Below are 27,101 nucleotides of genomic sequence, written 5' to 3' on the forward strand. Positions count from 1 at the left end.
AGTTGCATTACTACCTCAATATAATTTTCACTATAAGCATTCTTCCCTAGAATGGGGGTAAGCAAGAATACAAGTGGAATTCTTAAGTGTCTCTTTAAAACACTTTATTTTGAGTTTCTCTTGATAAATGTGACAGCTTAGGGAGAGCTGCTTAGTTGCTACACTAAATGAATTTCAAAATGTTGGAATCTGAAAATTCTCTGTTGTGCAACTGATAGGCATACTATACCGATGTTGTCCAGCTTCAGCGTAAAAATCAAGCTAGTTTCCAATCGCTGTAGTCCATATAAATGTAATTCCTCTCAGTGTAACAATTATGAATGAAAGGATTTGGTCACAAATAAAAATCAAGTTCAGTCATCCAAGATCTCTTCATCCAGATTGATATCTGTAGTATCAATATCCTCCAGATCCAAGTTATCCAAATCATCATCCAAGTCTAGTAGTGCCTAAGAGAAGGAAAGCATTTAGGGTTAGGTGCCAGGAAGAAAGAAATTCTACTATAGTTGTATGTTGTAAATCCTTTAGTAGGTTATGTTTGCAAACAAACTTTGATGCAGCTCTTTACACCTAGCTACAAATACTGCTGCAATTTAAAACTACAAATAGAAACTGCTTTGCTACTTGGAGTAGATACCTTCTGTTAAACATACTCCACTACTGCATGTGCAGCTGTTTCATATGGAACTGGCCTCTGGTCATATAAATAAGCAAAGGCCAGCTGCTGGACTAAGTGGGACCTAGTTTTGACTGAGGACATACACCCCTTTCGTAGCTGGGTATTTTGCAAACTTCAACACTGACTAGTGTTAAGTTAGTATCCTCACAAAATAAAGTGAAACTTTACAGTACAGTAGTCTAGATATGCTAATCTATGTATCACCTTTTCACCTTGGAGATTATAAAATATCAAAATTTGTAAGTTTCAGATTAGCTTTCCTTCCCATCTCAGAGCTATACTTTTGAAACTGAAGTATACCTTTTCATCTTTTGTCATTGGGAGAGGATCAGAGTTTCCTGGAACTGGAGGAGCCACTACTGGTTTAGGAGATGGGACTAGTTCTTCCTCTTCAGATTCCTTATGAGATGAAAATGAGATTTCATAGTCACAAGTCTTTTTATAATTTAAAGCTCTTCCTAAAAGTCTGAATTCAAGATGCTAGCAAATCATACTTTCTTGCAAGGGTTTGTTTTTTCCACTTAAAGTCTAAGGTTTCCCTAAGTAGCTTTTGAACAGCACTTTCCAGTTGCTGACATTTGATTTTAGGTTTCTCTTGTTACAGTGGAAGTCACTTACAACTGAGACCACAAAATAATGCAACTTCTTACACAACACCAGCATGGAAGCTTCTCATATTTTCAATTTAAGAAATTCAGTTCACTTTGGAATTTTGTTCTCAATTTATATTTTCAAAGTGAGTTTTTTAGGGTTTACCATGGTAAAAGATAAATAGGGCCCTTTGTTTTTGGTTTTTATTTTTCCTGGGACTTTCAGTGTTTACAACAAAAACAGCTGAAAATCAGTGTACAAATCTATTAATTTTTCTAGGTAAACATCAAGATTTATTTTGGTGGACAGCAGGATGGAAAAAAGTATTCAATAGAATAATGCTCTGAACAGAATTCAATGTGGTTTGCTGCAAAACTGAAATAGAACTCAAAACAATGCCACCTCTGAGTTTAAGAAAACAATACATCTCTATTCAAATAGTTTTATTTGGGGATTAAACAGTTTACTGTTGTAGATGGAGTTATTTGACACTAAAATGGATTATCTTTGAAGTATTAGCTAACCACTTGAAATGGTGGGCATGAGATTCATCAGTACATTCAGATTCACATGCACTTGTGCTAGTTTGTTTATTATGTGTATCTTCTAGACTAACACAACCTTACTTCAACAGGCAGCTTTGCATATACACAGATTAATGTATCATACATATATTGTGCAATGTATTGTATTTTCCTAATAAAACAAGTTTTTATATCTTTGAATGATATAAAAGTAGGGTGAAAATAAAAAAAACTTTGTAAAACTGGTGATTTTTAAAGTAAAATGAAGGGGATTAAAGATAAAGAATGTGCCATAGGAGCAGGTTCAATTTACTCCCTGGGCCTTCTACAGAATGCTTAGAAGGAGAACATTTAATGGTTTAAGTCTGAGGAACACAAAGCAGGACTAGATCAGCATTTTCTTTCTTCTTAAGAGTTCAGGGACAGGGTTGGTTGGTTAGTTAGTTGGTTGTGTGGTTTAAAGCTCTCAAAAGGTAGTACCTGCTTAAAAGGCAGGCCTTCCAATTATTGCAGGAGAAATGGAAACAGATTTCCCCATCTGGCAATTTGGGGCATTTTATAGTAGTACACTGGCTATTAAAGAGGTTAAGTTATCTAGTTATTTGATTTAAAAATGTGTTGTTTTTATCACTTTAGACCACTTAAGTTTCAGACTGTTGGAAACAGTACCACAAAGGAAGACCTAGCGCTGAGTGATTCATCCTGCTGAAATTTACTAGATATTTGCACTTGTACTCACAGTAACAAGCTATTACTCAGATGTAGCAACCATACAAGATGTACCACTAAGAATTTCTCTCAATCTTTCAGAAACCAAAGAACCGTCATTTAGCTCACAATACCAAACTTTGTTTGTTTTTGATGTCATGTACTTATTTTTAGTGCCCCAATTGAAGTACAGCAACTTATGCTAGTGGAACAGTCTGTCAGTAATAGCTCAAGAGGTCAATAAAACTTGTGAAAATATATTTTGATGGGGCAAGAGAAAAGTGACCTGAAGTAGTAACAAAAGCAAACTAGAGCAATAATTTATCCATTAAAGGTGGGTGTAGTGTCCCCAGAGCAGCTGCTATAGTGCACAATACCAAATCCTCCTCATCCTGAAACTTTAATATACAGTTGTATCACTGACCTGGGATACTACTACTCCTGAAGGTTTGAAACCTTTTGCTTCTTCCAGTAAATTTCTTTCTTCATTTGGCTAACAAAACAGCAGAGAGAAAAATACTCTTACATGAAAGATCTAGCAGTAAAAAATTAAAATCAGCTCCACGTATGGAATCATTTATGTAAATGAAAACAAAATATTTTATTTACAGTGACAAGTGGGTATTCCTTAGCAGGCCGCAAGTCAGTATGAGTTTCCTTTACGTAGTCTTCAACAACAAAAGCTTCTTTTAATCCAGGGAAGAGGTTTTCATACTCTGTGGGATCAGCCAGAGACTCTGCAGCTTTCTGATTGACTTTAGAGAGATTCTCTCGCCACATTTTTACCACCCTGTTAAACAAACAGATATGCTGTAAGCAAAAGTTTTTAAAGGAACCTATTTCTACTTTAAATACATTAAAAAGTTACCTTGAAACTTGGCTTGGCAAATATGTACGTGCTAAGAAGGCAGCTTCTGGCAAACGTCCAGTTTTAATCAAGAGTTCCAAACAACAGTCAACCCTGGAAGGTTAAATATTGAAGTTGTCAATACAGTAATACTATTTTTTTCTGTTAAAATACAGAAAAGTATTGCATTTAATGTATACTTTATCATAAAGTTGCTAAAGTAATGAAAACCAAATAAATGTTAAGTCTTTCTGCTCAAACCTGAAGTACCACATTTTATTGTAAAAGATGTAGGATCATCAGTCTTTCTGAAAGGCCACTTGCAGTAACTGTTAGGCACCCCAGAGTAAGCAAAATGGAGCATGGAACTTTAGTCCTGAATTTCATTTTGAGAAAGTTTTATGGTCAAGTACAATCCTAGTATAACATCATAACCAAGAGTTCTGCCAGGGATTAATTTGGCATTGATCTAACTTGTGTTTTTAGTCTCTCTCGAATATGACTAAGAAAAATACTAGGTAAACCTTATATTCAAAGTAATACTGAGTTGATAGAACAAAAATAAGGTACCAGTCCACTAACCAAAAATTTTATATACATGCTTTATGACCCATTGGAACTTTACAGACTAGAGTGTCTTTAGTATTATTTCAGTTGGTACAGAAGACAAAGCCCAGTTCTACTTGAAGTCAACAGCGGTTTTGCCATTGGCTGCAATGAGAAACATCTTTCCTTTTCTCATTGAAGAGGAATTTTGTGTGATCTAACATCTCTGCACCATGAATTAAGATGTATAATCTTGTTCTGGAGGTACAGGAATTTGAGTGACGTGTTCTGACAAGGCCAAAAATTTCAAATGTCTTCATACTTTTACTAAAACAAAATAGCTCTTTGTAAGACTAAGTTTTAGCAGACAGGAGAATTGTAATGAAATATCAAAAAGATTTTTCATCTAATAAAAGAAATTTCAAAATATCAAGCTTGTCACATTAAAAACTGAGCGCTTTTGAATTTGTTTAAAATAAAGCAATTGAAAGCTCCAGAGCATAGGAAACTGTGTAGAGCCACCAGTCTCTTGCCATTCTTGATTGAGATGATGCCCTTCCCCCTTTCACTATCTTAAACTTTTGAGTAAACAGTTTATATCAAGGTTTCCATCCCTGTATGACAACAAATTTCAATTTTATTTATTTATTTTTTTAAAGCAAAAGGTGTGTGTGTGGGGGGGGGTGTCAGTTATCAAACTTCTCCCTAAAATGGAAGTGATAGATCCTCCACTGTACCCAGGCGAGCGAGCACTAATAAGCATGTCCAGTTACATTACATTACAGCAACAACTCCCAATTAGAACGGTCTGTTAGTCACATGATGCTGGCTCTCTTCCATCTCATAAGGGATAGCTAAACAACAGGAAAATATTCTATTTCCACATAAGCAATTGTAGCATACCTGTGGCAGCCATCTGATTAGGAATTTGAGGTGTGGTCCACTTCAGTCTGAGTATTATAAAAATAGTGAACATGAACACAATTCAAGCCTTTGTTTGCTACTTACTTTCCCTGCAAAAAGTAGCTCATAAAAGCTACATTGTTCTTGCCATCTTTTTCTGCTCCCTCTGCTAGCTTGTTCACCATGTTAGCATTTCCTGAAGCAGTGGCCAATAGCAATAAACCTCCATAGTCCTGTGCATGGTGCAGACACTCCTGGGCTAAGCCGAACTGGCATTTACTGATGGCAAGCTCAGCAAGTTGCTTCCACTTCTGTTCTGACTGTAAGAGATTTTCCATATTTAAGTGTTTTAAATTAAAGAACAGCACATTTTTCACATTATGGTTTTTTTTTTTAAAGAAAGACTTCTTTGAAAACTGCAGATTAGCAGGAGTTTAAGTTCAGTCAAGTTCAGGTCTCCTATCCCAACTTCATTTTTATTAAAAATAACCGTGACAAAATCTTAGCCTTACATATAAGTCACTGTCAAGTCACAGGCAATACAAAAAAAAAATTCACAGAAACCTGTCACCTGTCCATGACTTTTACTAAAAATAACTGTGACAAAATAGGGCGTGGGAGGGTCCAGCATCCACCGCTGCAGTGGCTGGGGAGAGGGGCCCCTGCCGCTGTGGCAGCTGGGAGCTATGGGGCAGGAGGCTCCGAGCTGCAGAGTTCCCCAGCCGCCCGTGGCAGCTGAGAGCTCTGGGGTCCCCGCTGGTTGACAGCTCCAGCCCCGCAGCCGAAGCAGAAAATGTCATGGAGATCTCTGGAAGTCACAGATTCCATGACCTCCATAACATAATTGTAGCTTACTTATATGTATTTTCCCCTGCACTCAGGATGTTGGAGTTCAAATATCCTCACAAGATGCCAATATAACAGCTATAGATTAACACGGTTGTAGCATCACACAGACTATTTTATACACACACAGTTTCAGTGACTTTCATGTGGCAACTAGTAGGATCTTCCCTTTAGTAAAGGGAGGGAAGCAAGATGAAGAAGGCACATTAGAGTATTGCCAAACCTGGTGTTCAGGAATTTCAAAATATTTGTAATAAAAGCATATTGTAACTTTATTATTATCTGAAATAGCTCAGTGGTTTGAGCATTGGCCTGCTAAACCCAGGGTTTTGAGTTCAATCTTTGAGGGGGCCATTTAGGGAGCTGGGGCAAAAGTCTAGATGACCTCCTGAGGTCCCTTCCAACCCGGATATTCTATGAACTTCTGTTGGTGGAAGGGAAAAACTTTTAAGCTTACACAAAGCTCCTCTTCAAGTCTTGGAAAGATAACCAGAGTGTCAAAGATCAATCAAAATTGGTGCAGACTGCTAAGCATAAGTAGTTCACATACTGTAGGAGATCACTTGAAGTGAGCAATTAACGAGACTATCCTCAAAGTTAGTTATGGGCCAGATCGTCTATATTGAGCACTAGAAGTGGAGTTTGGGTCTTGGTGTTCAGCACCTGCAACTGGCAGGTCTTTGGAGTCAGTGCCGATCCATTCAGAAGTCCTGTTCCCCTGCACCAATTCCTGGCTGTGTTTTCCTTCCTTCTGATCTCCACTGTAGCTCCAGTAAGAGCACACAAAATTGGAAGGTAAGGTTATGATCCTGACCCAATATGTATTCAGGTAGGTTTCCAGAGGGACAACAAACAGAACATCCTCCCTCCCAACTCACAGAGCTTAATTCCCTATAGAGCACCTCCAGGAAAGTTTCCTCCGATCGCTGGAGGGCGGGGGGAATGGGAGAGGCAGTGCAGGCTCCAGGATCTGATCTCCATCCCCAGATCCTGATCCCCTCCCTTTACATAAGGCCCAGCCCTCTGTTAAATTTATCCGAAGACGTGCAGGTTTTGCAGTATGAGCTTGACTTTCTGTTAAAATTAATCTTAGGTTTACCTCTGCTTCCACCGCAAGCTGATATGCAATCTTTAATTCTCCAAGCTGAAGCGCAAGCTCAAAGCGATGTTCAGGATCTGTGGATACTGCAAGAGCTTGTTGTTTGAAGCCCTAAACAGATTTTTCAAGAGTCAAATTGTAGTCTATCAAGTTCATCAGCAATCTTTGAAATTTCACTCTGAACACCAAATCATCTCCCTTTTCCCAAGCCAAATTGACTGGTGTATAAAGAACAGAAAAGACTGCTTTATTCTTAATTACTAATGTATAATATTTAGCAACAATTTTTTTTTAAATAAGTGTTTGGTTTATGCATGCAGTAATGTGAGAATTCCCTGCTGAGTAAACTGAAAGGTTAAACTGGAATTACAATTTACATTTACGCTGTTTACAGTTGCAGAAACAGTTCTCTTGCCTGTTTTTCAAGAAAATGTGCAACTCTGGTCCTCTGTTCCTTTGGAATTGTAGGAAGAACTTTGTCAGCCATACCAAAGTCTCTCCTCATTACTGCTGTCTGGTACTCGAGCACAGAAACCAACAAGGAGTAACTGACGATGTTTAGCTCTTTATCACCCAGATAAAGCCTGTTGTCCTTGGGGATATACCCTAATAGATACATCGTCCTATAACAAAAACAATTTTCAACAGAAGATTCAGTAGATTTTATGATAGCAAGACAGTACTTACTATTCTAAAACTTACTGCAGTTTTACTAATGATATACGTACTATTAGACAATTTTTATTATTCTGTGCAATATTGCACCAATATATATTAAACTAATATGGTTAGAAGTCAAACAACTTAGTGACAAGTTGAACTGTTTCATAACATGTTTTAATAAGCATTACAAAATATATTGACAGATGAATATAAACTAGATACTCACCTATCCAAATGGGCAATAGTGACAATTTCTCCTCCAACATAGTAGTTCAGTCTGTTCACAGAACTGGTGTAAATAAAACAGTCGCCAACCCACAACCCTGTTTTTACAATCTCCTGAATCTCACCAAGAACCTGCCACAAAAAATAAATAAAGCGATTTTGGTGATTAAAAAAACTAAAACACACCAGCTACATGTAAACATTAGGACTGGGACAGCCATGAAAAACTCTCCCCCCACCCCCCAGGTGAGTTTAAACACTCCATCCTCCACAACAGGGCAAGTTAAAGATGGAATTCTAGATACAAACTGGAAACATGCACATTTGTTTTAACATATACAAATATATTCAGTAAAAAGCCTTCACGGAGGATTATTAAAATCTGGATTAAATTATTCCATTTTTGACCTGGACTATGTCTATAGCTATAGCTATAGCTATGTCTATGCTATAGCTAGAAAAAAAAACAAAAAACTTTATCCTTGTTAATACTGCTGTCTGATTTACTTAGACAAGGGCACAGCATTTTCTTCTGAAGTGCTTGTTAAGAACATTATTCAGCACATGCCCACTAACCAAGTCTTGAACTTTAATTAAATTTCAACAACATTTGAAAATTGAAGGAGAATTTACACTACTATTTCACCCAGTTTTATGTCTGAAAATAATAATTTTAGTTACCATATATACTCGTTCATTAGCCTGTTCGTTTATAAGCCGACCCCCCAAGATGGTTAGGTAAAAACAGCAAAAACTGTATGACCCTTTCATAAGCTGACCCTATATTTCAGGTGTTGGAAAACTTTGGCTCCTGGGCCATCAGAGTAAGCCGCTGGCGGGTCAGGACATTTTGTTTACTTGGAGCATCTGCAGGCATGGACCACCTCAGCTCCCAGTGTCTGCTGTTTGCCATTCCCAGCCAATGGGAGCTGCGGGACATCCCGACCCGCCAGTGGCTTACTCTGATGGGCCAGGAGCCAAAGTTTGCCGACCCCTGATATATTTTAAAAGCTGCATCACAACGAACACTCAAAAGTTTTGCTAGAATTATTTTAATGTAATCTAATGAAAAACCTGTTATAATAACTGAACAAATATGTATTCACCTTCAAAATTACAGTCAATATTTAAAAATCAGTAAATGGATATTTAAAACAAGTCACTTAGAACAATATGAGACTTTAAAAAGTCTTAAAATCCTTCAAAGTCTGAATCAGTCTCTGATTCACCAAACAGTTCATTAAACTTTGCTTCAGTCACAGCTGCACCTGCATTGTCATCATAGATGTCGGGAGTGTCATCTTCAGAGTCAGATTCCTTCTCATCATCAGCCTCTGTTGTGTCATTATCAAATATGGCATCATCTTCTGACCTGTCGAGTGTATTGCTGATAAAATCATTTAGGAAATGCTGTTCTACCATTTCTGAAGGAATGGACACCCACACATCCTTGATCCACTGGGCGAGCAGATTGATTTCAGGCTTCATAAGATTCGCGCCTTTTGTTACTTTGCCATGCCTGAGCACATCCATTCAGACCATATTTTGCGTAGCCTGTCTTTAAAGGGTTTGTTCAGGCAGACATCAAGCGGTTGTAGAACTGAAGTTAAGCCTCTAGGTATTACAGCCAAAGTAGTTTTCATATTTTTGGCCACATTTTTCAGCTCATCCATCTTGTGTACCCTGAACATGTCCCAAACGAGCATAGAAGGTTTCTTGAAAAGTGTTCCTGGTCTCTTATTCCACACTTTTTCCAGCCATTCAATAGTCCCACTTTCATCCATCCATCCCTTTTCGTGTGCACGTACAATGACACCAGCAGGAAATTTCATGGTTTTAGGCAAGGTTTTTCTTTTAAAAACAACAACAGGAGGGAGCTTTGATCCATTTGCCAAACATAATAAAACCACTGTAAAATGGATTTTTTCATGGCCAGTGGTTTTAATTAAAAAACTGTTTTTTTTTTCACCAACACCAGTTACCATTCTGTTGCTCGGGAGATCGAATGTCATTGGTGTTTCGTCCATATTTCCTATTTGTGACAGTTCAAATGCATATTCCTTTCAATATTTTTATAATAAACTTTTGGAACGATTTGATTTTTCCTTCCAGATCTCTAGGCAGCTTTTGCAATATCTTTGTTTGCTGACAAAGACAGAGACCATGACAGTTCATGAAGCGAGTATACCAACCCGCTGATGCGACAAACACTGACGGCTTTACTGACTTGTATTTGTCATCTTTCGACATTTGCAGAGCATGCAGACGAATTCCACTTCTAGTGACAATGTACCCATTTGTCGACATTCAACAACCCAATTATTGAGATCTTTCTCTAGCTCAGGAAATTAAGTGCACCTCGTTGGACATTTTTTCTTGCTTCTTGGCATGTCTTTTAGTGGTTTTTTTCCCCCCACCATTCTCTTACTTACTTCTCACTGAAACCGAATTCACAAGCAGCAGCACAATTATTGTTTGCTTCTGCATATTCAACAACTTTAAGGTTGAACACTGCATGATAAGACCTTTTTCTTTTGATTTCACGGCTCATTTTAAATACTACTATGAAAATAGATTATTATTGTAGTTATAGATTTTGTAGGACTTTATATAGGAATGTTACCTGCTTTATCACTGTCAAATTATTAGCCCTGTAGATTGGCATGTCTGTAGGGATAACAGGCTATTTCAATTTTATTAGAGATTCCATCAATTCTGCACGTTATATTTTCATATTGGCTCAAGACTTATGAGGTCCATTTCAAGCTAATCTAGTCCACTAAACAAAGCCTTTGCAACTTTAAAAGGCTGCAATATTGACATGAATAAATGGGTCGGCAAACTTTGGCTCCCAGCCTGTCAGGGTAAGCCACTGACCGGACGTTTTGTTTACCTGGAGCGTCTGCAGGCCTGGAGCCCCTCAGCTCCCTGTGGCTGCAGTTCACTCTTCCCAGCCAATGGGAGCTGCGGGAAGTGAACGGTGAACCGTGGCTACAGGGAGCTGAGGGGCTCCAGGCCTGCAGACGCTCCAGGTAAACAAAACGACAATGTATTAGATATTCAATTCAATGATTCCCGAGAGTTTAAAAATCATCAAATTTTGGTGTAGACCTGTTTATAAGCTGACCCCTGCTCTCTGATGCGTCACTTTTTTACCAATAATATTCTGCTTATGAACAAGTATATACGGTATATTAGAACAGTGGTTCTCAACCAGAGGTCCAGGGCCCACGAGCAGGTTTCAGGGGATCCACCAAAATAAACCGAAGAGCAGGGCTGGTGTTAGACTTGCTGGGGCCCAGGGCAAAAAGCTGAAGTCCGAGCCCTGCCAAGGGCTGAAAGTCAAAGCCAGAGCAACTTAGCTTCATGGGGTCCTCTGTGGTGTGGGGCCCTGGGCAATTGCCCTGCTTGCTACTACCTAACGCTGACCCTGGCTTTTAATCTATTGGATATGCAGAAGAACAGTTGTGGCACAGGTGGGCTGTGGAATTTTTTTACCGTGTTGGGGGGCAGGGTGGGCTCAGAAAGAAAAAGGTTGAGAACCCCTGTATTAGAACACAATGCTTTAGGAGTTAAAGTGGAAAAATGGTAACAAGTTTTTTTGTTTTTGTTGTTGTTTTTTTTTTTAAAGACATTTTTACGTTTATTATAAGGCCAAGATCTTTTAATCCAAGTTTCAACCAGAAACAAATTTTTCTCCGTTAGCTCCCAATACCTCAAAATAGAATTTCCAACAGATGTTAGGGCACGTTTATAGTAAGGCTATAGTAATAATTATTCTGCATGATACGCTAACCTTTTACAGACTAAAAGTCAGCTGTTACTGCACTCAAGGCTTGATCCAAAGCCTACTGAAGTCAGTGGAAAGATTCCATTGACTTCACTGGACACTGCCCTAACTACATTCCCACTTTTAACAGCAGTTACCTCAAAGGCATCTTCAATACCATCTTCAGTGACTCCCTCATGAGTTTCTTGCGCCGCTGCAACTTTTTCAGACAGATATTTCAGAATGAAGAATGATTCCTCTGTGGCAATACAGACCAGCTCACCCGAGTCAGACCAGAAAATCTAAATAAAAACAAAAAATAGCATTTACATTTTAAGGTGCTGTGCTAAGAACGGAGGATACACATGTTTTATCAAAATATTTGTTCATTTGCACATCCAGTGTAGGGGTTTAGAAGACAGTCTAGCTAAGAGTCTTTCTACTACAAAAAATATAAAAAAATTAATTTTTTATCTTTAACAGCTTCATGAGATTAACAAATTCAGAAAAGCCTGTAGTATATTCTAAATGCATCCCTGATATGACAGGTTATATACATATACTCAGAGTGACATCTGACAAAACTCACATGTTTGGGCTGAATTTCAATTCTGCGTATCAGTTCTGTGTTATCCCAGTCATAAAATGCCAAGCCATTAACAGATCTGACACCCAGTAAGAAACCTCCATAGATACCTGCAAAGAATAGCAAATGTGGAATTAGTATTTCACTAGCAAATATTTTTTCCAGCAAAAGAGTTAAATTCTGTAATCTAGCAGATTTAGGAAATACAAATAAAACCCACCCTCTGCACCAAAATCAGGTTTAAAGGACTTCTTCTCTTTGAAGTTCTTAAATATCTTTACAACGCTGTTGCTCTCCCTGATTGCATACCTAAATACACAGAAAAATGCACCATTACAAAACAATTATCCAGACAACAAGATAGCAAAATGTTATATTGTATAGCCATAAAGAACTGCTATAAAGTACTAGACATGTAGGCTACTATATTTAATATTTCTTCAAAATTAAAAGTGCATTCAATATATAAAAGTTTCATCTAATCCAAGCTATAGAATGCTCATTACTCAATCCATCTTATTACTTTCAGACCAGTTTATAGTTTGGGTAGTCTGGAAATTAGCAGAAATACATTTGTTTAATACAACGCAAAATAAAAACCACACTTACTCTGAAGAATCATGTGCCCATACGAACTCCTGTGCAGAACCAAAACTCTTGTTTCTCAGAGCCATAGCTGTGTAAATGATGTATTCACCATCCCCACATACTACTACAAACCTAAAGATTGAGAAAAAGAATGTGTTGGTGTGGAAATTGTGTGCAGAGACTAATGGGCATCACTAGAAGTAGATCAGTCATCTGGAAGGTATATTTTTCTTGTATGGCATATTTGTAAATTTTAAAATGTCAAGAATTCTGTTCTGAAATGGAAAAACAAAAGAAAAAAACAACCTATTACCGTCCATTAGGGTTGTGCTGAATGGTCTGGGGATAGATTTCGCAGCTCCCCATATCCTTTACAGCCAGCGGCAATCTTTCTCCATCTTTAATTTCAGCATCTCCCATAGCTTTCAAGTTCGCCTGTTGCACCTCTGAGTGTTTAGCCCAAATAATTTTTCCATTTGAATCCATAGACATGGCAGGTTCTTCACGGCCAAGCTAATAAGAACAGCACATAAAGATAGTAAAAACTAAGCATCTTTGGCCCATTAAGTTGTTCAAATTTAATTCCATTCACTTTAAATACTTACAGCTCTTTTGGAATATGCCAATAAATTGAAGTGCCCATTTTTTTAAATCACTTCCCAGGCTGTCTCAGTATTAAAGAATAGTTTAGTAACAGACGTTTGTGGCAATGGGCTACTATTTTTATGTATGCTTTCCAATTTAATATTAAGATACCTTAACAATAATGCTGCCCTCATCATAACCCAAAGCCACATTATTGGATCCTCTCAGACTGGCCACGCACCACACCCTCTCCATGCCATAGTTGAGAGTACTTTCCAAGCGGTACGTGCTCGAATGCCAAATGCGGACAGTTCCTGTAGAAAAAGATGTATGCAATTTCAGTCTTCTCTCTCAGTAGTAGGGCTATTAAACATTACGGCATTTAACAACAAGAATCCAAAGACCGCATATGAAACTAACACCTGTAATTTAAACTTTAGTGAAATAGAACCTTAATCTTTCAATCCCAGCAGTCTCACTGATGCTTGGGGGGGATATTTGATATCTCCCACAAGTGTCACAGAGGCCAAAGGAGGGAAATCAGCACAGAAGAATCTCTTGGTGGAGCTTGAGGGATCACAGGGAGGAGAAATTAGGAGCTCCAAGCTGGCAGGCAGCTCTCACATCTGTGCAGAGATAGTGAGATGGAGTTGAACTGACTGGGGCCTCACTGCTTGCAGATGCCCTAGGCGTCTCAGCAGCAGTACTCTTGCAGTTCCTGCCTTCCTCTTAGCCATGTCCTTCCACCCCCTCCTGTGGATTAGATTCACCTTTATTTGGGGTTTCCAAAAGAAGTACTCAAGGATATGAATGTGAAGGAAGATTGGAATTATTTTAAGTCAAAGCTGCAGAAACCTGTATCCCAAGCAAGGGGAAAAATTCATAGGGAAGGGCTGCAGACCAACCTGGATGAGCAAGCATCTCAAACCAGTGATTAAGAGAAAGCAAAAAGCCTACATGGGATGGATCAAGGAAAACCAGCTCTTGAAGGTCAGAAAGTGTAGGGATAAAGTGAACTGCCAAAAGCCAAGCAGAGCTGGACCTTGCAAAGGGAATTAAAACCAATAGTAACCAGTTCTATAGCCATATAAATAAAAAAAGAAAACAAGGAAACTAATCCTTCCAAGCCTACAAAAGGGTATGTAACCCGTCCTACTGTTCATGTATATTAAGTGTCAGAAAACATAAAGTTACCATCTTCTGAGCCTGTGATTATGATTGGCAACTCAGGGTGGAAGCTGACACAGGATACATTTTGAGCATGTCCCTCCAGTGTTTGCACACAGGTTTTATTCTGTAAGAAGAGTGAAGATCAAGAAAACAAAACATTAACACTGCAATTTTCTCAGATCACTATCTTCAAATAAATTTAATATAAGAATTATGTAAGCATGCCTTTAGTCTTCTTTCTATAACCTTTACTTCTGCTTCAATGTGTTCAAAGAACAGCATACTCTAGAGTCTGTCTTAAGACAAAACCCCAACCACCAAAAATGAACTTGTTCCCATTAGTATAGCTGCTTCTCTGTTTCCTAAGCTAAGTGGGTTCCTATCTACAAAACACTTTGTTGAGAGCAAGATGGCTCAATATATTAATAGAAGACTCGTTAGTGCCTGTACTTTTTGCTTCAATTCCTGAAAGATAAACATAGATAGATCTGCATAGAATCACAAGGGAAAACCAAGCCTAGTGCTATCTTTGTCCCACAGGCCCAACCTTTTCTTCTCTGCTCCTATAGCATTCAGCTCAGGCCACAGACTTATGAATGGATAACTCCCCCATCAATACCCAAGCAACACATACCTAGCTAGTGGGGGGAAGGAAATCACAGATGGATGGGACAAGGAACATAAGCAAGAACAAAAACATGGAAAGCAACAAGGAGGAAGAAAACAGACAAAATGATTGGAGAGAACAAGTGGATACAAAAGGAGACAATTATTCTCTGGACATACAGTAAAGCAAGGACAGGTAAACTACGTCCCGGGGGCTGCATCCGGCTCTCCAGACGTTTTAATCTGGCCCTCGACCTCCCACCAGGGAGTGGGGTCTAGAGCTTGCCCTGTTCCGGGGCTCCAGCCTTGGAGCAAGGTCAGGGGCTTACCCCACTCTGCATGGTTCCCAGAAGCAGTGGCATGTCCCCACTTTGGCTCTTACACATAGGGACAGCCAAGGGGCTCCACACGCTGTTCCTGCCCCCACAGCTCCAATTGGCCAGGAATCATGGCCAATAGGAGCTGCAGGGGCAGCACCTGTGGACGCGGCAGCGTGCAGAGCTGCTTGGCCACGCCTCAGCGTAGGAGCCAGAGAGGGGACATGCTGCTGCTTCTGGGAGGTGCCTGAGGTAAGCACCACCTGGATCTTGCACCCTGACCCCCTGCTGCACCCCAACCACCTCCCAACCCCTTGGTCTCAGCCCGGAGCACCCTCCTGCAACCCAACCCCCCATCTCGAGCCCCACCCCAAAGCTTGTACCCCCAGGCAGAGCCCTCACCCCTTCCTGCACCCCAACTCTCAATTTTGTGAGCATTCATGGCCCGCCATACAATTTCCATACCCAGATGTGGCCCTCAGGCCAAGTTTGCCAACCCCTGCAGTAAGGGGATAGAGAGAGCATGTGGGTACCCAATCAATTGCAAGGTGATTGGTCACAAAATTAAAAAAAAAAATGGATGCATTACTCTACAAGAAAATAATCCAATATTATTCAAGACAAAGTTAACTTTTAACATTCAGATTTAAGGTGATTTCTATATTTCACAGCTGGTAAAACAGAATGTTACTCATAATTTTTAAACATACTACTTTTAGTTCAGTTTTTCCAGAAAATACATCACAGAATCTCTCTATTTTCTATTCAAAGACATGAATACTCCAGAATATTTTTCTCCTCCATCCCTTTTCCTCAATTTCCATGCCTTTGCTGCTGATGGTGCCCAACCAAATTAATCTACTGAAGTATTCATGAAGAGGTGAATACATTGTACCTGGTAATCCCAAATCTTGACAAGGCGATCATCTGCTCCTGAAATGAGGTAAGGCTTGTCTCCGCCACTATAATAATCAATGCAGTTCACTCCCTTTTCATGGCCTTCCAAAGTGAAGTTGGGTGAAGAAGAACCAAGCTGCCACACCTTGCAAAGAAAAAGATCACCATACCTAAGTATTGATCTTACCCTCATGGGCCAGCACAACCAGATAAGAATGCACTATTCAGAGTTCATTCTAAAATTCTAGAGACAGGAAAGATACAACTAAGAAGTCTGTACCACAGCATCCTGATTTCTTAAATGCAGTGAAAAAAAAAATCTAATTACACTTTGGGCCAATATTTCAAAGCAATAAAATAGCTTTGTCCTTCAATGGTCTCTCTTACATGTTAAATCCCTCTGCATGTATGTAGACTGAAAAATCTGCACATGTACATATCATATTTACACACACCATATGTCACCTTGTATATACTAAGCTTACTATTGTTTCAGAAATCTGAAGTTAGAGTCAGAATTATACATATATCCTTTAGTTAGTGTGGATTTTAGAGTCACAAATCTAAAATACTAAATGACGGTTTGTTAAATGGATCAGGGCAGGTTTCAGGTACATCGGGTCCCTAGGTGAAAACTTTGCCTCCTCGCTACCCTACTAAATCCCATTCACACATACCCATTAATCGTAACAGCTGAAGGAGTCTTGAAGCATAGGCGGCCCTTTCTACAGTCCTAATGCATAACGAAGGTTCCAAGCGAACATGGGGAAATCTCAGTGCCCAGATGGCCCCATGAACTCAGTATTGCAGGAAAGTGAAGCGAGACTCTCAGTATAGGCACTCTGCTATCTTGCATTTCCCTAAAATGGGCTCTGAAAGTGGGCGATTCTGACAGTAAAGTTTCACCTCCCAACTCTTATTGGTAATCCAAATGGAATCACAAGAGTCCATACATTTCTGCCAGTGATTCACATTTCAAAGATCAAATACAATAACTAATCGTGAGATTTCACAGATATATAAAGTGTTTATGCAGGCTCTGATGATTGTTCAACAAACTATAAACTTGACTTATGTCATTCTAATTTATATATGTCCTCGTATATAGTATACAGTATTACTGCACATATATTTGTTTTATGAATATAATTTTTCCGTTGTCTGTACGGCTATATTGTTGTATTTATTCTGTCTGGTAATTATTTAATAAAGTTTTTAAAAGGTATATTTACTGTACCTTAATCGTCCTATCCAAAGAGGCACTGGCAAACTGGTTATTATCCTTTGGGTTTATGACAATTTGCATAACATAATGAGTGTGTCCTTCAAACACCTGAGAACAAGACCATTTTTTATCCCAGTCCCAGAGTTTAATAAGCATGTCATCTGGAAAAAAAATTCAAGTTAGTTTTAAATATTCATATACCTATCTTTTTAAAACAAAATCCTCAGTAACCCAATTTTCAAGGCCTGTCCATCCTAAAGGGAAGTGTTGCTACTATCAAAATGGACTCTACTCAGAAGACTGTTTACCCTGAGAGGCGAGGGGATGGCTATAGGGAATGCAAGGGTTGGTTTTTGTTCCCCCCACCCTACCCCCCCACCCATGCCCCAAAGACAGACATACCCAGGCTTCAGTTTAATGCAGAGGACTATCTAGCTTGCCAGAGGTAAGAACCTAGTAATAGTCTAGGCTGCTTAGCACAGCTAAACATTTGGTTCCCACTTCAGAGCCATTCAGTGTTCTCTTAAAGAGGACATTGGTGCTGGAGAATTGTACCATTCTACTTTTTTAATGAAAGTCTGAAAGATTTCTTCTAAAAAAGGTAGCAGTGGTGTGAAGAGACTTTAAAAAAAAACAACACACTTTTGTGATGTCTCACTAAATTGCCAAAGTCAGAGTGAAAGCTGAGCAACTGAGAGGAAACTGATTTTAAATTACTGTTTCAAATATTGGTATTTTTGTTAACACCTCTAACTTCAGGGACTAGTTAATATTTTGGAGAAAGGAATGTTATTAAAACCTCAACACACTCTCTCGTCAATTAGGAGGGTGTACATTATCAGCTGTCATAACCAAGACTTCCCCCAGGACTGCCAACCATTGTTTTTAAACAGTTTGCTTTATGTTTTGAAAGTGAAATCTAAAGGGAATTTGTGAGCAACATAGCCCATAGCTCCTGTACAGCTCCAGTGACCTACAAACATCTTGGAGGCACCTAGTCTGGAACTCTGAAAAGTGAGTAGTTGCGGAAAGGGTCAAGTTTCAAAGATAAGCATCAAAGCAAACACTGGAATCCTGAAGATAATTTCTTCTGTTGTTAGTATAAGGATTTAGGGCTTGTTTATGTGACCAGCTAGTCTGCAGCAAGCTGTGGTGTGAATCTATCCCTCACTAGTCTGCCACAAACTGTCCATGTCAACCCTGCTTAAGCACACCAACAGTTCCCCGCTGTGCTTTGATCTAGTCCCCACATGGACAGTTAGTGCATGGCAGGCTAGTATGGAGTAGATTCACACCCCAGCATGCTGCAGACGAATTGTTCACGCAGACAAGCCCTTAGATTGCCTATTTTGTTTCTCTCACTCTTTTCTGCTGTTTTCTATATGATTTAGTCTCTTGCTTTATTGGTTATGTACTTCTTTGAAAACAAAAAGGTACAAAAGGGATGAACAGCCTAATTCGGCACACACTAAGACATACTGAATTAAGCAAAAACTGCTTACACACAGATCCTTGACTCTGCATAAAGCCTCCATTCCATCTAGTGGCTCCCAAACTTGTTCCGCCGCTTGTGCAGGGAAAGCCCCTAGTGGGCCGGGCTGGTTTGTTTACCTGCCGCATCCGCAGGTTCAGCTAATCGCAGCTCCCAGTGGCCACGGTTCGCTGTTCCAGGCCAATGGGAGCTGCTGGAAGCGGCGTGGGCCAACGGATGTGCTGGCTGCCCTTCCCGCAGCCCCCATTGGCCTGGAGCAGTGATCGGCCGAACCTGTGGATGCGGCAGGTAAACAAACCGGCCCGTTTGGGAACCACTGATCTAGAGTGTAATCCAGCTATTCTTCTCACTGTTCTTGCAATATAGTCAGTTCAGCTATACTGTTTCTTTTGTTTTCAGGAGATACTACACCTCGGTTTGTTCTCTTAAACCCTGGCTCTGAAATGCATGCAGCATTTCTTCTTTTTGCTTCTAGGCATCTTGAAAACTAGCTCTTCCCTTTAACTTCCAAAAGAAAATCTGACAGGCCAGTGCCTACTTTTTCCCCCCTTTATAGAAGATGATGAGTGTCAGGCTCAGAGCACTAATTAATCTCAGACACTTCTAAGGACTACACATCAATACTAAAGGATCAAGATAACAGTTAAATTTGCTTACTAGGGAATCTAGATTGAATGTTGTGAGCACAGCATGAAGCCAACAATTCTGTCTGATGAAAGGACGTTATGTTTAAAGTGTAAAACAATAGGACAACTCCAATATCACTCACGTTGCAATCTTACTATGAAAACACTACAATGCTTCTAGTTTTAACCAGCAAAATAAAATTAATCTTGATATATGTCAAACCCACGTATGGCATGTCAATCTGCCAAACAGCAGATCATTAGCATGTAAATGAACTTATTGTCTGGCAGATATTAAGCAACTAGACATTCAGTTCTTCTTTGACAAGAGCTTAACCTATTACAGTTCAAATCCTAAGTAAAGTTGAGATTCCATTAAAAACATGAAACTAGCTTGGAAAGAAATAATTTGAGATGACAAATGAGAAGTAGGCTACTTGCTCAAGAATTCTTATTTCAGCAAAAACAGTACATGCCATGTAGTTTCTCATGGTTTATAAGATAACAGTCTGAACAGAGTTGTGAGAGAAAAATTATACTGAAAATCTCTCTTACCACTGCTAGTTAGAATGAAAGGCTGAGTAGGATGTACGGCAATGCAACGAATATAATCGGAGTGTGCTTCGAACATGTGAACTCTTTCCAAGGTATTATAATTGAAAACTCTAATTTGCATGTCATCCTACAGATAAGAAAATAAAGACACTAAGATCAGCTTCTCTATAAAAAGTATTTCACATTAAATAAAGGCTAATATTCCACCTTCAAAGATTCTTCATCCATAAAAGTTCTTTAAGAACTGAATTAAAAAAAAGTCTCAAGAAAGGAAACAATGCCAGCTAGCATAATTATTCTCACATAGTTCTGGTTCAGAAATTTACATTACATGATCCTATTTTAAGGCATTTATAACTATGAAGAATTCATCTATGATCAAAGTTTCTCAAAGATGGTCTTAGCCCAAAAGGTCACTTTTTTTTTTAATTTAAGGAAAGTCTAAAGTTCCTTTAGACATTTTCACATTATATGAGCATGAAAAAGTGTTTTCCATGCATTAAGAGCTTTGTTCTGCTCCCACTAAAGTCAATGGTGAAAATTTACATTGATATCAATGATATAAGATACCTGAAAAAGGCACTGCCAACTTGGATTTCTTTTTAACTGACTATTTAGGAAATAATGCCCCGCCCCCCCAAAAAAACAACCACCACCACTATTTTAAAGCTCTTAAATATGACGTCCTGAAATCTTTACATTTTTAATCAATTTTTAAACCATGTTAACTTGGGAGCATAAAAATATTTAGGATAAAGTTTTCAAAAGGTTTAGATGCAAAGGGCAGGGCAGAAAGCCTCCTATCCCAGGTCAACAGACTTGGCTCGTGCTACCATGCTAAAAATACCTGTGTAGACAGCACTGCAAAGTTGCAGCTTGGGTTGCAGCACAGGCCCTGAAACCCACTCTCCTCCCTAGACTTCAAAGCCCGAGTTCCAGCCTGAGCCAAACCTGTACACAGCAGTTTTTGACATGGTAGCACAAACCTTGCAAACCTGAGTCTGTCAACCCAGGATGGAAGCTCGCAGCCACAGGCTCTGTAGACATACCCTTAGGGTCTGAATGGCTTGTGTACAAGGAGCAGCAATGAGCACTAGAGGAGTGTGATTTCTAAAGTGCACTGGCCTGCATAGACTCTGCTGGCAAAAACTAAATCTGCATGGGCCAGTTAGTGTGCAACACATTGGTGCAGTTCAGAAATCACACCCCTGTAGTGACATTGCTGCTCTATGTAGACAAGTCCTAAGTCTCATTGAAAGTCACTGGGACTAGGTACTTTTGAAAACTTTATCCTAAATGTTTTGAAGGAAGCAACATAATATATGCTGGGTTGGGCCTACTCCCTTCTGCTTCCATATATATGCCTATTTGTTACCTCTTCAGTATCAGCTTTCTAACTTCTGTCACTAGAAGGCAACATCTTTCTGAGCTAGAAAAAAGCTTGCATGTGAGCTTCCCCCCCAGAGATGTGTATAAGTGTTATTATGCCAATGCATAGAACAGAGGGCATAGACAATGAACAAGACAATGAAAAGTGACAAGAAACTCGAAGTATTTGATAGCAAACAAAGTAAGAGTACTAATTTTTCTACTAAATTTTCTTTTATGGAAATCTTAGCTTTTACTTGTTTCTATGGTAGATACAAAATTTTCAGACAAAAAAAGTGATTTTCAAGTTGACTGTCCATTTAATACATTTTATTTAAAAAATATAAATGCATCCTGGACAATTTTCAATGGGGGTCAAATGCATTTGACCCACTTGAAGACTTATTCAGAAATTGTAACAGACTGAAAACATGCTGGGCATATACAATATCTACTTTAATTACCAATTCGGACACCCACATTGCATGCACATCTGGATGCATATTAAAATATAACTTTGTTTCAGTGATTGGATGTAAGGGCAATATGATTTAAATGACAGATTAAAAATGTAACATGGAAATAATGTTTATTTCCGTGGTTACAAATAGAGATACAAGCATGTGTGAATGTACTTATCTGCAACTCTGCTTCTGTAAATATTAAGAAGGCTGACAGAAATATGCATGCAAAACTAATTCAGACTTTCTTCTTTAGTAATGCAATGTTAGGGTTGAAAATATAAAAACAAACATGATTATATACAAGATATATAAACAAACACATATTTTACAGCCTGTAAGGTATATACTTTGTGACATCAACTGTTACACTTTGCTGACTTTTCATAATTGCAAGACTAGAATTGATTTATTAAGCACATTTTAGTATGGATACATTCAATGATACAATTCAATTTTAGTATGGGTACATTCAATGGATAAAAGTGGCTTAGTGTTCTAAAAGTGAACAAAAATTTCTCTAAAGATTCTGTATTAAAAATAATTGAGGAAAAGCTTAGAAAACAACAGGTAAACTTTTAAAATTGTATTACCTTGAATAGTTCAAGTCCTTTAGCCTAATTACAGGGACATTGTTAAGGTACTGTGCATACTACATCTTTTAAACAAGTGCCAGAAATTATTTGAGTTGGTAATATATATTGGGCCTAAATATAAAGTAAACCACCAATTTATATTTTTCTGTTTTTAAAATTAAAGTTTGAGCTTTAAAGTGCCATTCTATTCAATGGATTTTAGGAGAATGTTTTGGAGAAACGAACAGCTATAAGCTGTAATCTTCTTCCAGTGTACAAGTTAATATCGAACCACACTTCTGGATTATGTGTAAGGGTGCAACGAAGTAGAGAGAAAAGTGGGGGAATGTATATGAAACAGAAACAGAAAATGACAACTTACAGCGCCGGTCACAACCCAGTTTTTTCTTGCCACAAATTTTGCAGCTCTGACTGGCAGGTCACATACTTCAAAGGTCTTCACTAGAGTCTAAAATTAGAAATATTGGGGTATATTACTGAGAAAATGTCAGTTCCAAAATCTGTTCAGCATTTCTTAAAACAGACTACTTTTGAATAGTTGCAAGTTTAAGAATGGTCAAGAAGCTCCTAGAGAAAGGGATCTGTACTCCTTTTTAACAGATGTGAGTATAAACATAAGAAAATCAGGTAAGGGGAGGTATTTACACTCTGGTGCAGCTTTGCATAGTCTTAAAACATTTAATACCTTCGGAAATAAACTAAAATGAAAATAATTAGCAAAAAATAAATCACACTGTATATAGTTAATAAACCCTGGAATTTGTGTGATCTCCATAGACCTTTATATCTTTCTTTAGATTGTTTCTTAATGTTTGTGATATCACCTGAACAACACATGCTGAGGCATCACACAGATTGCAAACAAATGAGCCTCAAGCTCAGGGAGACTGAACAGAAAAAAAGTAAGTTTAAGATCAATGTTGTGATTCACATCCCTACTACTCTTAATATTCAAGGCATTTAGCATATAAACAGAAAGCTCAGTGATGGGTTAACATCCTAATCTATCTGCTTTATATCACGGTACTTATTTGTCTCTGAGGCTACAATTTGAAAATGCACTGCCTTTCAGTACATTGATCTTTAATGGCAGCACTCAACTGTAAGCGGCATGAAACCCATGAGTTTCTTGAGGACACTTGGTGACTCAGCAAATTATAGTTTTTTGTTTTGCCTTCTTAAAAGTTATTAAAAGTTCTTTCCATATATTTGCTGCAGAAAAATGTGCTTCCCATATCACTATCTTCAGGATACACATTCCAATGAATTACCATATTGCTACACTGCACACACTCCTGTTTCTAATTAGAAATAGAATACAGTAGAAAAAGTTTACCTGTGTTTCATGATTCCAAACACAGACACTGCCATTGTACAGGCTAGCTAACATCCATGGTTCGGTGGGGTGCAAGTCCACACTCTTTACTCGGTCAGACCGAGCTGTTAGTTTTCGCTTAATATCGAGTCGGAGAGGCTAGAGATCAGAAAAATTAAGAATGCTAAGTTATTCTTCAACATAAAAATGGCATGGAACTGTTTTAACATATCTGCAGTGTAAATAAGAAAAAAAAAATGAAGGTTAGACCTAAAATAAAATCAGTCAGTTCTGTTTTGTGGGCACACATCTCACATGCTCCTTATCCTATCTACTTGTTTACTTAGTTTTTGTAAGAGAGTCTTTGGAACATAAACAAATACTGGCTCTGAGTGGCATCATTCCCACTGAGTTCTCTAGAGCAGGACAAGGTCCCAGTAGAATGTAGAGGATTGTTCTTGTGCATTATTTCTTTAATCCATGTGAATATATTGCTTGTGAAGCGGTCCTGATCTGCACAACTGGAAAATGTATCTACAGAATAAGCCCAAGAAAAGGAAGGGTGGTGCAAGCTTCCAGACAACATCCTACCCAGTATGACCATAAACCTATACTGAGCGGATAGGGAATAGACAAAGCCACCTCAAATGCAAAAGAGTTGGCAAGTTTTAAGGTCCATTCTCTCCTTTGTACTTCTGTTGTGAATGTAGTGAGGAAGCCAGTTATCACAGACTGTGATGTGTAATGGAGACACCTGTCCATTAGGAATTGAAGGGAGTCTGACAACTCCTTTAAAAAAAAAAATTATACAAACACAGAAGCCAATGATAGTTTTAAAAGAAGTACTACAAAGTAAAAAGAGAACTTTAAACCTTCCATTATACCCTGATTTTGACTTCACCTATAACTCTGGCAATACAAAACCAAATTACCTCAAATTTCACTGGTTGAATTCATGCCAAGGTAATTTTTCTAGAATGAGGCATTTCATAATGTGGAAGTTCTAAAAATGATGACCTTATTTACTACTCAATAACACCTATTTCTGCTAGTGACAGACACAAGCTTTCAAGTCACACAGAGCAGATCTGAAGCTCTGCGTGGCTCAAAAGCTGGTGTCTCTCACTAACAGAAGTTGGTCCAATAACAGCTATTACCTCACCCACTGTGTCTCTGTAATACCAATGAGCTGCACCTTTAACTGTTTGACTACTGTACCCCTTTCAGGAGGGGTCTTGCATACCCCAAGTTTCACCTCACTTGAAAACTATTTGAATTTTATGTCTAATTTTGTAAGCACGTGTCACAGCCACACTGTTACTTTGAAATTGCTTTCTCATTTTCACCATATAATTATAAAATAAATCAAACCTTCCCTCCCCCCAGTTGCAAAACACTGATATAGTATGTAGAGCAGCATAAACAAGCCATCATTTGTAAGAAGTTATAATTCGTACTGATTTCACTAGTGCTTTTCATGTAGCCTATTGTAAAACCAGGCAAATAGGTAGGTGAGTTGATGTATTCCCTGGAAGACCTGTGTACCCCGAGGGGTGCGCATACCCCCGGCTGAGAACCACTGGTTTGACACCCTGACCTGGTCCCCTCAGCACACCCGCTCCCAGCATCTCACCGGGAATTACTTCCTGCCACGCACCGCCTCAGGGACAGCGCTGACCTGCAGGAGCGGGGAACGCCTGGGGGTGGGGGTCTGGTTCCTTTACAGCCCCCAAGAGACGGGACCCCTGCACAGCCCCATCACCTGTATGTCCCGCCCGGCGGCCACTCCTCCGCCCCCGCCTCCCCGCCGAGCTGGCGCCAGCCCCGGGGAGACAAGGCCCGGCCCGAGCTGACCCCGCGGCCGGACTCACCATGGCTCCGCAACCCCCAACTCAGCAGCAGCTGAGACGTCGCTCTCTGAGCCCAACTGACCGACGTGGAGCTTCCGGCCCCGCCGCTCTCGCGGCATGTAGAATGAAAACGAGAAGACCGTTCACAAGCGCTTCCGCATCTCAAACATCGCGAGAACGGGACTACTTGTTCCCATGGCGCCTGTGGGGGCCAGACGCACCTGCTACAGTACTTAAACCAATGTACGAGGCAGTACGAGCTTCCCCCGGAGGGAGGGGGTGCGGCTACCAAACCCCAGGAGCGGGGCCTAGTGGGAATTAGAGTTCGTTGGTGCCGTGAAGCATGCTGGGACATGTAGTCTTTGCACGGTGAATCGAGAATGGCGGCATAGGTCCGCTGCGCCGCGGTGCATGCTGGGAACTGTGGTTTCCATAAGGGAGGAAAACGAGGAGTTGTCATGGCCGCCGCTGCCTGATAAGCATCAGGGCTTCCCTTCGTCATCCCTGCTACAGAAGCGGTGGCCTGGTTGTTCACAGAGTGAGCGCCACCCTCTGCCCCACCGCAGCGCGGAGCCCTGCACTGATGCGCCCCAGCGTCCCTGGCACTGGCGCTAGGCTGGGGCGTGCCTATGGCAGGCAGGTCCTGCCCCTGTGTTCCCACATGCCCCGGGTTGGCAGCTTTCTAATCACACAAAACTGAATACCTTAGCCCCGCCTCTTCTCAGAGGCCCCGCCCTCGCTCGCTACATTCCCCCTCCCTTAGTGGCTCGCTGTCCTCCACGCTCACTGCGCTGGGGCAGGGGGGTTGAGGTGGTGGGGGCTCTAACTGAGGGTACAGGCTCTAGGGTGGGGCCAGAAATGAGGGGTTCAGGGTATGGGAGGAGGCTCTGAGCTGGGGCAGGGAGTTGGGATGTGGGAGGAGGTGCAGGCTTCGGTGGGGCTGGGGATGAGGGTTTGGGGTGCAGGAGAGGGCTCCAGGCTGGGGAGTAGGGCCTAGGGATTCAGAGTGTGGATGGGGGCTGCACGTTGAGGCAGGGGGTTGGAGCATAGGGAGGGGTGAGGGCTCTGGGCTGGGGGTGCAAGCTCTAGGGTGGGGCTAGGGATGAGGTGTTTGGGGTGCAGGAGGGGACACCAGGCTGGGGGTGGGGCAGAGGGATTCAGAGTGTGCGAGGGGGCTGCAGATTGAGGCAGGGGGTTGGGGTGCAGGAGGGGGCTCCAGGTTTGGGGGGGTCTCAGGGCTAGGGCAGGGGGTTGGCGCGCAGGCTTACCTTGGGCAGCTCCTGATCAGCAAGGCTAAGGCAGGCTCCCTGCCTGTCCTGGCTCCACACTCTGCCCCGCAAATGGCCAGCAGCTCTGGCTCCGAAGTGGGGGGTACCAGGAGGCTCCACATGCTGCTCTCGCCCAGAGCCACCCGCACTTTCCGGCCAATGGGAGTGCAGAGCTGGTGTTCAGGGCAGGGGCAGC

The 27,101-nt window shown here is 40.3% G+C and overlaps 1 protein-coding gene across 1 annotated transcript; it reads right to left on the reverse strand.

Moving 5' to 3' along the window:
- Window positions 1-89: 89 nt before the first annotated feature.
- Window positions 90-25,836, reverse strand: COPB2 (COPI coat complex subunit beta 2). Its single transcript, XM_045029574.1, has 22 exons — window positions 25,659-25,836; window positions 23,809-23,946; window positions 22,834-22,920; window positions 20,048-20,174; window positions 17,387-17,535; window positions 16,148-16,294; window positions 14,354-14,453; window positions 13,331-13,473; window positions 12,888-13,087; window positions 12,596-12,706; window positions 12,207-12,295; window positions 11,990-12,096; window positions 11,559-11,702; window positions 7,633-7,763; window positions 7,159-7,366; window positions 6,744-6,854; window positions 4,904-5,118; window positions 3,371-3,463; window positions 3,112-3,292; window positions 2,927-2,995; window positions 980-1,078; window positions 90-449 (listed from the first exon to the last, which is right to left on the reverse strand). Exons 1-22 carry the CDS (start codon window positions 25,659-25,661, stop codon window positions 354-356), a joined length of 2,748 nt encoding a protein of 915 aa, XP_044885509.1. The 5' UTR covers window positions 25,662-25,836; the 3' UTR covers window positions 90-353.
- Between the last annotated feature and the right edge of the window lie 1,265 nt (window positions 25,837-27,101).

The sequence above is a fragment of the Mauremys mutica genome, chromosome 9 (genome assembly GCF_020497125.1).
Source record: "Mauremys mutica isolate MM-2020 ecotype Southern chromosome 9, ASM2049712v1, whole genome shotgun sequence".
Lineage (NCBI taxonomy): Eukaryota > Metazoa > Chordata > Testudines > Geoemydidae > Mauremys > Mauremys mutica.

What these genes read in the sequence shown, in the direction of transcription:
- COPB2 (XM_045029574.1), bottom strand. An exon ending in ACCTGATTTTGGTGCAGAGG is followed by an intron (nt 12,097 to 12,206) that starts GTGGGTTTTATT and finishes TATTCTTTGCAG; the next exon opens with GTATCTATGGAGGTTTCTTA. An exon ending in TTGAAATTCAGCCCAAACAT is followed by an intron (nt 11,703 to 11,989) that starts GTGAGTTTTGTC and finishes GTTTTTATTTAG; the next exon opens with ATTTTCTGGTCTGACTCGGG.